The sequence below is a fragment of the Crocodylus porosus genome, unplaced genomic scaffold (genome assembly GCF_001723895.1).
Source record: "Crocodylus porosus isolate Cpor-Errol unplaced genomic scaffold, CroPor_comp1, whole genome shotgun sequence".
NCBI classification, from domain to species: Eukaryota; Metazoa; Chordata; order Crocodylia; family Crocodylidae; genus Crocodylus; species Crocodylus porosus.
The window spans coordinates 17,063,057-17,073,689 of NW_017728928.1; the positions used below are offsets into that span (position 1 = coordinate 17,063,057).

The 10,633-nt window shown below is 44.8% G+C and overlaps 1 protein-coding gene across 2 annotated transcripts in view; it reads left to right on the forward strand.

Annotated features, from left to right (window-relative positions):
- The window catches only part of TRIM16 (tripartite motif containing 16), an 87,314-nt gene extending 83,368 nt beyond the window's left edge, over window positions 1-3,946 (forward strand). For both annotated transcript variants that reach the window (XM_019542727.1, XM_019542726.1), the window contains exons 5-6: window positions 1,933-2,028; window positions 2,271-3,946. In XM_019542727.1, coding sequence (XP_019398272.1) covers window positions 1,933-2,028; window positions 2,271-2,902 — 728 coding nt within the window. In that variant the 3' untranslated portion in view covers window positions 2,903-3,946. The remainder of the gene's footprint in view (window positions 1-1,932; window positions 2,029-2,270) is intronic.
- The last annotated feature ends 6,687 nt before the right edge of the window (window positions 3,947-10,633 follow it).

Below are 10,633 nucleotides of genomic sequence, written 5' to 3' on the forward strand. Positions count from 1 at the left end.
ATCCTGTTTGTTTATGGAGTCTCTCAAGTTTTTCTCAGCAAAGCTCATTTGGTATTAGGTGCTGGTACTAGCTGTTCCTGCTTAGAGACTCTGCGGATGAGATATCATCAGGCTTGCTAACAATGTTGCGTTATCTGCTGTGCTGCTGGCAGTCTTGATACGAAGTCAGACATGGGCTGGAGGTGACAAAGAAACAGAGCTGTTTCTGGTATGAATCAGCTGAGTCACCTTGGGACTGAAATGATTTTCTTTGAGAAACACACAGATAATGGGGAGAAGTTGTTGAATCCATTATTATTTAGCTGGTTTTCACTCGAAACAAAATTTTAGCACTTGTAGCAAATGTATTTTTTTCTGGAGTAAATCAGCAGCACAGCCTAACTATAATACTATGCCCATCTCTACCAGGACCTCCATGAACTGCACCTCTGAGAGCTCAGTCTACCCCTTGTCCACTTCCCCTGTAAATATCTGTCCTGCCTTTCATGGGTACAGTATGATGGCTGAGGTTGACAACTTGATACCCCTTCTTTTCTATCTTGTTATTTTTCTTTCCCTGGATGGCAAAATTATTTTCTACCAGCATTGCATCTCTTTCCTATAGCTTCAGTGCTACTTCTCGTCCTCTCTGAATTAGCTTCCCCTCCCAACGGTGATGTCATTGGCAAATTTGTTAATGATTAAATTAACATAAAGAAATACCTTGTAAGGAAGAACTGTGAAACAACTGCTTGAGGTAGAGAGAGGAGCCTATGGGGAGGGGGGGGAAGCATGAAGCCCTAAAAAAACCTGGATTAGACCAAAAAAAGGTACTTCCTAGTGTGGTGTACAACAGGTACTGCAAGATTCTTGCATTCCATTGAGTGAATGCTATGTAAAAGCAGAAATAAAATCAAGCACAAAGCATTACCTTCTGCACTGGATAAACTTTCAGTGTATGACATTCCTGCTCCCTTATAAATACAAGATTATGAGAAGGCAGAGCATGCACTCAGAACAGGCATATCTGAGGAGATATGGGGGTAGCCGAGACCTCATCATGCTTTTGGTGCACTAAGCCACCCAATTCCCCCCCGGCCTTTCTCCTGCTTTAGGCCAGAGTAACTTCCCAGGAATACTCCCTATCCCTGGCTGTGACAAAAACAGCTTGGCAAGCTAACTAGAAGTGCTCACTGACTGCATTTGACCATTCCTGACCTCACGAGAGCATGGTTTCCCTCATTACAGATCCAGGTACACTTATACAAGCCATCACAAAGCCAGGAGTCTATGGCTCTCATTTTGACTTAGGCCAGTTTCACACAGCTGTAACTTCACCGATATGATTATCAGTTGTATACGGGAGTGCCTAGGGGCTCCTTTCTAGGTTGCTGCCCCATTTTATCTAGTGCTTTTCAGACACAATAAAAGAGAGGTGACCAACCTGTGGCAAGGGTGCCATCAGTGGCACAGGCAGCCTCTACATGTGAAACATGGCAGATTGGGGAGGGGACAGTGGCAGGGTGGGAAGCAGAAAGAAGAGCATCAGAGCAGACAGGGAGCACAGGACAGGAAGTAGAAAGCTGAGCACCCGATTGGGCTGAGGAAAGAGATCAGTGGCACGTGGAGGCAGGACTAATTTGCAGCATGCTTGCCGAAAAGGTTGGCCCTCATTGCACTAGAAGACCTACTCCATGTCCCAAACAGCACATAGCTTCAGGATGGAGGTGCCACTGAGAGATCAGAATCAGGCCCACTGTCTGTGTGGTCACAAAATCATTTCTTGAAATGAAGTGCCTATGGAACTGGACTGGTTCTTATTCCTCATAACATAATAAAATAGGTCCTACTATCACATCACAAAGTTACAGCAGGGACACTCCCCCTAGGGCAAAAACACAGGGTTAATGCTGGAAATACTGACCATACCTTGCTGTCTTTCCGTTATTAAAGAGGACTGTGGGATCAAAACGCTGGTATCTGCAATTGTATCACCCAAGCATCACATATCTGCTCCAGAGCCAAAAGCTAGAAGTGACTTTCTCAAATGTAAGTATTGGGTTTAATGTCTTTAAAAGACATGTTTTTAGTGGGGAGATGAGATTTCTAGGGTAACCTGGGATTGTATACACGGGAACTTTAAGGAAAATTAATCCTGTGATACATAGGAAATGCAGAGTATAGGGTAGAGCATTGAAATCTATTGCTTATATTTTGGGCTAAACTTGTAGCACGTCCATTGGACAAGTCATTGTAACTGTTTTAAGAGCACTCTTTTCTTTTTCATTCAGACACATTCCCATTAACATTTGACCCAGTCACAGCTCACAGATATCTCAGGCTCTTGGAGGACAACCACAAGGTGACAAACACCACTCCTTGGGAACACCCATACCCAGATGACCCAGAAAGATTTGAGCACTGGCGTCAAGTGCTGTCAGATAAGAGTATGTACATTGGTCGCTATTACTTTGAGGTTGAGATATCAGGACCTGGCATTTACCTTGGTGTGACATACAAAAGCATTGACCGGAAGGGTTCAGAAACTAATAGCTGCATCTCAGGGAATGACTTCTCCTGGAGCATCAATTGGAACGGCAAGGGATTCTCTGCATGGCACAGTGATGTGGAGATGCCACTAGAAACAGACACATTCAGCAGAATAGGTGTCTACCTGAACTACCCTAAAGGGACTTTGTCCTTTCATGGGCTCACTTCTGATACCATGACGCTGATACACAAGTTCGAGTGTGAATTTGCTGAGCCACTGTACCCTGCCTTCTGGCTTTCAAAGAAAGAAAATTCTGTCAGGATAATAAGACTGGGGGAAGAGGCAGAGAAAATCCCAGTTTCTTCCTCTGAGGAAGTCCTTTCTTCAAATGCCAATTCAGCATCTGAATTGGATGCAGCAGCCAGGACCTAGTATGTGGATCAGTGCTACTGTAGTAACAAGTAGTTGGGCATACGTGTTACTGGGGTTTCCAGAATAGGTTCCATAACCAAAGCTGGTTTCAAGAATCCCATACTCTAGAGATGGAAAAGACCTGACTTGATCTTGATGCTTAATCCATCCTTCATGCCGGCCTTTCTCTGGGGGTCAGCACTGATTGCTCCCTCAATATATTTTTGCCTATTTTTTTCAGTGTGATTTTAACTTCTCTTAAAAGGACCAGTATTCCACCACTCTCCTGGGAACCTATGCCAACTGGGGACCCAATTCTGATCTCACTTTTGATGCATGCAGTGATGTCAATCAGCATAGTTCTATTGACATTAGTGGGACAGGGGTGTGTTATACTGGCTGAAGATCTTTAGTGGAGTTACACTACTGTAACATCAAAATGATAGGATTAGAAACCAACCCAAGGACTGGTAACCTGAAACTTTCAAAACTCATAGATCTCCTGAAAAAAAACCCAGTAGCTTAAACATCATCAGTTAATTTTAAAGAATAAATTTCTCATTAAAGCAGCGTCCTTTTATTTGTCTCTGGGGTTCTTTGCCTGTCAGGTGCTCTTCGTTTACATTTTGAAACTTTTCTTTGCAATTTTATAGTGGACTCAAATATTATGCGGTGTCATGATTCCAACAGCTAGGGCACTAAAGAAATACACTAACAGTCATGACTCTCACTGTTAAATAAGAGATGGCCACACTGGTTTCCACTTAAGCAAAGAGATGGTGGAGCATCTGATGTGCCCAAGCAGAACCACTGAAAGAGAACACTGTTTTGTTATTCTTAGAAGGCTTGGGCACAAAGCAAGTTGTGGCACATGGCACAGGGGCACAAGTTCCGCATGGCACCAAAGCACAAATGAAAGACATCACTCTGCCGATGCCTGGGTGGGTACAGCACTCATGGCTTTCATATACAATCTGAGGAACAAAGCACCTACATGTACAACCAAGACATACGCTCATAAGAAAAATCCACTGCTGTAATAAACACCACTTGATTAAAAAGATGGTTTCAGATATGACTGATATCGTGTACACTTGTGACTTGTTAAATCACCTTGTCCTGAAAGACAGATGATTAGTAGTGGGTAACCTTTCTCCATTCAGCTTCCAGTCCAATCTATAGACTAAAATTTATCATCAGCCACCGGCTTGTGGCCCCTATGTGAGCCGAGTGGGTGGGTCTCCATACAGTTTTTGGTGGGCAAGTGTCCTTTTAAAAAAAAATCTATCACCACAATGGCCACCATTGTCAGTAGTTCTGCCTGAAACTGAATGAGGCTGGGGTCTTCGGCCATTCACCTCTCTGCAGGGATAGACTGGGGCAGACAGAGAAGCAGTACAGCTAGGGGGGCCGTCATAGAGGACATTCTGGTTTTCTGCTACTCTGCCTTCTATTGATATGAAACCCAATGCTTTTAAGTCCTCTATTTTTTTCTTCCAGAGAAAACTAGAAGACATAAAGGCATCCGGTTTTGTATCAATAGAGGACAGAAGACAACCAGACTGTCCTCTATGATGGCCACCCTAAGTACAGACGAGGGTTGTCCTCTAGCTTCTGCTGCTGTACCTGCTCTTTGGTTAGGTAGATAAGCCTCAAGGGGACCAATTGAGTTCTTGAATGATGCCAGGTACCAGGAGCACATGGGAAGCAAATGGCACCTTGTCTTCCTGCTCAGCTCCCCCGAGCTTAGCTTCCAGAGCCTGTAACAAGAAGATCAGCCTAGACATAAAGGAGGAGCAGAGCTGAAGGGATGGAGTGAGGAGAGGAGAAGCAAGCCCACTGCCCCTAGAAGCAGCAGAAAGCAGCCCATTAATCCATCATCAGTAACTGGAAAAGTCCAAAAGCAAAGGGAGAAGCTTTGTAATGAACGGAGAGGGGTAGGAGAAACCAAAAATGAAATATGTAAAGAAAATGAAATGAAAAAAGACTGAAAATAGAAATACAAGACAGCTTCCAAGAGGAAAAGACCAGAGAGATCATGTCTAAGTTATTGTGCAAGTACTGATATTAATTGGGAAGCAGCATAAATACATATTGAAACAGATAATAGAAAACACTGGAAAGTAGAAGGAAAAGTGTGCCCTCTGCTACAGGGAAACGAAAGGCAGGATCGGGGGTGTCAAAGAAATCCTAATAAGACAAGGACTTGGAACGGGAAAGAGGAGTTAGAGGTGCCACGAGAGGGCACTCTTATCCTGTAACAAAACGGGCTTCACTGCTACGAAGAAGCTGGTAACTGAATCTGGAAGCAATCCTGCCTTCCTAAGTCTTGGAAGGAATTTGTATTGAAGTGATATCTAGCATTGGGGCAATGATTTGCCTGTTACCTCTGCAGGCCTTAGTTCCTATTCATACCTGACAAAGGGGTTTCCTGCTATTTGTTACAAGGCATTGTACCACATGTGGTAAAAGGCATTACATTTTGGTGTCACTGGTGATTCCTGTTCAGAAGAGAGGATTAGAGCATATTTGTGTCACTGCTATGTGTTCCTGGGCAAGCCTCTGCACATGTGCACCAGTGCATGGGAAAAGACCCAGGTGGGGTAGGGGAGGCTGGCCCCAGCAGCCTTACCTGGGGTCCTGGGAACCTCCCTGAGCAGCAACTGTGCTGATCTAGCTGCTTAGAGCCTGGCCAGTGGCTAGACTATGGCTCTGGCCAGCCAGGCTGCAGTTTCTGGCAGAGCAAGCTGCTGCCATGTGCACCTCACTGCTTTTTTTAGTGGTGTTTTTTTTTTTTTTTACACTGGCATCTCCCAGTGTCAAAAAAATTGCCATGCTGTTAATTAGCAGCATGGCATATGGGTACATATGTGCCGTGTGCGGTTTGCAGTACCTCAAATGGTTTTGAGGTGCTGCAAACTGTGCATGTGCGTGGGTAGAGATGTGCCCTATGGAGCTTGAATCTTTTTTGTGAAAGGAAAACCCTGCAGAGAGAAGACGGGAAAACGTCTTATTAATGTGACTGTATACTGTTAGAAAGGCCAGGAGGTAGCTGGGCGCTCATATAAGATAAGAACGGGTACAATCAGGTCTCAGATTCTGGGATTGGGATCTAGGTATCAGTGAGGAACTTTGTCTATCCCTGGTCTAATTGCCTAGCTGAGCTGGTATGAAGACTTTGCCTAGAGATCAGATACTAGCCTGGCTAGGCCAGTAACAAACCTGCATGCATCAGGACGTAAGTAAAGATTTGACTAGTGAGAGATAGAGAGAAATTTCCCCTTGAGTTGGGTAATTCCATCCCTACCTTTGGTTTGGGTTTTGCACCTTCTCTGATGCAGCCGAGACTGGGTTTGGTGGAAGCAGGACACTGGATGAAACGGCTCATTGGTCTGATCCAGTGGAGTGACTCTGATGTAATTATCTGACCTGGGGAGGGGAAATCTTGTGGTATGTTCTTGTATGCTGTACAGTAGGTCTTCCCATGAGGCAAAGGAAATGTGGGCAGTTGGAGGAGTCCCTGATTGCATATTTGACAGGAACTGCACACAAGGGCCAGCTGAGTATAAGACTGACACAGGAGCCTGTCTGCACAACACAGCCATCATCCAGAGATGAGCAGGTGCACTGAGGAGACGGGAACATCCCTCGGCTGCCTTCAAATGCCCCCCATCTGAGCAGCTGCCAATCTTCTCAGTCTCAAACCCTTGGTGCCAGGGTACAATTCCTACCAAGTGTGCAATGGCACAGTGGAAACCTGCTGGAAAAGGGGGCTAAACCCTGCCCGCCCCTAAGCTTCAGCCTCTCCAGAACCAAGGAAAATGTTAACAGACACTTCACAGGGGAAAAGACAATGAGCCTTAATTGTACAGCAGGCCTGGTGCCTACCCTCCCTCTGCAGCTAATTGAACAGGGCTCCCCTGACATGCTGCCTGATGGACGGCATGAGCCCTCCCATCCTGCAGGAAGCTTCATGCTAATTAGCAGCCAGACTGGTGAGTGTTCTCCCATTCAGTAATATCTCTCAATCTGCCACCTGTCACCCAGTGTCCCCCCCCATCCATTCCCCTTCTCTTAAAAAAATCATTATTGAGCTCAGCTTCTTGAGCTTAGAGGAAGCAGCCTCATGGAAGGAACCCCTGCAGTGATGCCCCTTTTCAGGAATACTTGCATACTGATTTAGGTTTGCCTTTTGCAAAGGGAGTTTCGCAAAGGCCCCTTACTCCTGCAGCCAACAGCATTTCCTAATGGTTGGCTAGGACAGAGGAATAAGCCAGATCCATAAATGGTGCAAATCAGTAGAATCCCATTGACTTCAGAGGCAATGGGGCCAGTTTGCCCCTACCAAGGGTAAGGCCTGATATCTGGAAAGGGATTAACAATACCCAACTCCAAGAAAATATATTTTGTCCTTAGGTCTCCAGCTGCTTTATAACAGAGGTCAGTATCATCCCCATGTTACAGGTGGGTAAACGGAGGCACAGAGAAATGATTTGGCCAAGGTCACAGTGGCAGAGCCAGGAATTCCATCCAGTGCTTTATCCAGCAGGCACAAGACCTAAAAGGTGGAAATGATTCCTCCTTCTCTTCCTATTATACACACTGAAACTCAGAGCCAGTATGATGCCGCCTTACTAAGTTAAGTGCATATTAAAACATGGGTGGAAAGGTAAGAAACAAAGTGAACAGGGGACTGCGGGGCAGGAGGAATAGAAGTTTAAACAGAAACTCCAGATTCTTTTTTCACATCAGTGTCAGTTACTTGATTCTAGTTCTGTATACAAGAGGGCAGGTAAAATTACTGAAATTCGTTTTTGTGAATATGTTTGAGAGTGCTCTCCTCCTCCCCCCTCCCCACAATTTTCCCCTTCAATCAAAATGTTCCATGAATGTTTAATTGTTTTTGGACAATCATGTGAACAAAACCAGAATGCTGACAGCATTTAATTCTGAACTGGAAACAGGACTTTCTTTTCCAGAGAAAGGCACTTTGAGGTCCCCTGTTTGGAAACTGAAGCCAGACAAATGAAGACTGAAAATAAAGGTGCATATTTTGAACTGCGAGGGTAATTCACCATTGGAACAGCTGCCCCAGAGACTCTCCAAGATCTGATTGAAAGATTTTAAATCAGGGGAGGGTGTCTTTCTGAAAGAGTTGTGTGGTATGAACTTGTTGCAGAGATTATTTGTCCTGTTATGCAGAAGCTGTTATGTCTTGTTATGCAGTGGCCTGCAATTTCTCTTCGCCTGTTATGCAGAAACTCAAATGAGACCATATTATTGGGCCCATTTGGCCTTAAGAGCTATCAGTCCAGAAGCACTAAGGATGTATTGATTGATTTATTGACATTTCAATGGAGCTCATCAACATGGTGCGTCACAAACACTCACTCCTCACCTAGTGAGCAGCAGGGGCTATAAATCCAGTCCACAGATCAACCCCAGCAGAGGGGCTCCCAGGAGTGTGCTTGTGACAGCTCAGAGTGATAGAGGCCCTGACCAAACCGTTCTTATACCTGTGCTGATCCACAGCTGCGGTGAAGTGTCTACAGAATTCACCTGGGACTGGCAAGGAAGTAGTTAACTAGACAACTGGTTTCTGCCCAATCAGGATGCAAGCCCTGCTAGGATTGCAGATAAAAAAGAGCCACAAGACTGCTTGCTTGCAATATGGGTTAGGAGTCAGCTAGGGATGGTGGCTGTGCTCAGCTCAGTTAGTGGAGATGCTTGAGGAGTTGCATGAGAACTGGAGCTAGTTAGGAAGGTGCTGGTGAGGCAGGAGTAGAAATCTGGTAGAACTGGCTACTGCTCTTGACTAGGAGCTGATGTGGGGAATGAGAACTAGAGTGGGGATTGAAGTGAGAAGTAGAAGTGGAAGAAGTTATTCTTTACCTTCCCTTTCCATTTGGCAAAGTAAATAGGTAGGCCTGTGTCCAGTTCTACTTGAACCCAGATCCAAGCTTTGTGAAGAAGTTTTGTTTGTGCTCATTCCTGTTCCCCTCTTAACCTGGGGTGTAGTCTCTAGTGGGACCATGTTTCTGTAAGGAAACCTTGACTTGGACTCCAAATAGCCCTGATTTTTTTTTTTAAAGCAGGGAAGCTAGTTCCTTAAGCAAGATCTTCCTGGGGTGCACCACCTCTCGCTTGGCTCTTTGGCCTGGCTAGATAAAGGACTTTTTTTTTTCTTCCCAGAATTAAGAGCCTCTTTCCTGCTGCCTGTACAGGGGGGAGATGGTCTATATGGGCCTGCAAACAAGCCAGTTAGTTAGACTGCAATTATTTGGAATTAACTTGTGAAATGGTTTCAATTTTGCAGCAAATATAACACAGTTGGACTGAGTCAGGAAGAATTTTCAGCTAAACACCACAGTGTAAATGGTCTGGGGAGAATACAAGGGAATTCAGCTTGTGTAGCAATTTCAGATGTCAAAACAAGTTTTCTAGTTAATATATAACTATTTGGTCTCTATATTTTTAATTAAGGTTTTTAATTATCCAAGTGTATTTTATTAGCTTTTATGAAGACATCTGCTTTTTAATGCTGTAAGCCAAATCTTTAGCCTGAAACACAACTTGGCCAAGTCAGGAGTTTGATCTTGGGCAGTCCTTCATTACTGGTAAACTGGGCTATTTCAATTAAACTGCAATTTACCACCCTGGCTTGATTGAAATTGATATTGTGGAGGCAGCAAATAGCTTTGGCTGGAGTGCTTGGGTTATGACGCATTGGAAACCATGTCTTATTCATAGGGTGGTGATGAGCTTATTGCTGAAGTGGCTATTCTCTCTGGTTGGGGCTAGCACTGCTTATACCTTGGAACAGGCCATCAACTGCCCCTCTCGTCTCTTCCCTATGTATCACCCTATTTTATTTTAGCTTTGTTCCCTTGCGTCCTGTGTTCCACAGTCCTCCGAACATGCAGGCCCTTGAGCTGTATGTGAGGACTACAGAATCCAAACATGCATTCAAAAGCTGAACAGCCCTCCCCAATACAGGGATCACTAGATGGGACTTGATGGCTTCACTTATACAGAGGCTAGAATAGACTGTAGTCTATACTAGCTTCATCAGATTCATGATGACAGTGGTTAAGATGTTTGGCTCTGGAGCCAGAGGCATGTGCCCAAGACTACCCCATACCACTCCAGCTGGGAGTGGCACCTGGCTATTAAACTGGGGAACCAAATGTGGCTGGACTTGACACTGACCGTGCAAATGCCTTGTGTGCGATTTTGCTAAAACCCTAGTGAACAGTAATGTTCATTAACTACTATACTTCATTATGCTGTACAGGCACAGAGGAGATTTTTCACCTTCAGCCCCTACCTCCTACCTTCTGGGAGGGTTCAAAATTCAGATACAGACCTAGAATTGAATCTAGCCATATGTGGCCCATTTAAATAGATTTCTGTTTCAATGAGATTTAATATGTAATTTCTCCTTTGAAGAGAGTGAGTGCTTTCCTTTCCCAGCCTCTGCCTCAGTAGGTGCTGGAGCTTGGTTATGGCTTGTCAAATGCATTGTCAAAGGGCCTGCTCCATTGTTCTTGTTGAATTAAGTGTCCCGGGGTGGGGAACCAAACCCCAGAGTCACGGTAGGCCGGGGTGGCAATTAGACACGGTAACAGGCCAGGTTCTATTGGCTATGGAGAACTGAGGCACGGGAAGCGTAGCGGTTTCTTAAACAAGTCCTGAATTTATTTGACTTACGCTTAGGTGCGTAGGAGAACTATGTCTTCAGTTACAGTTTAC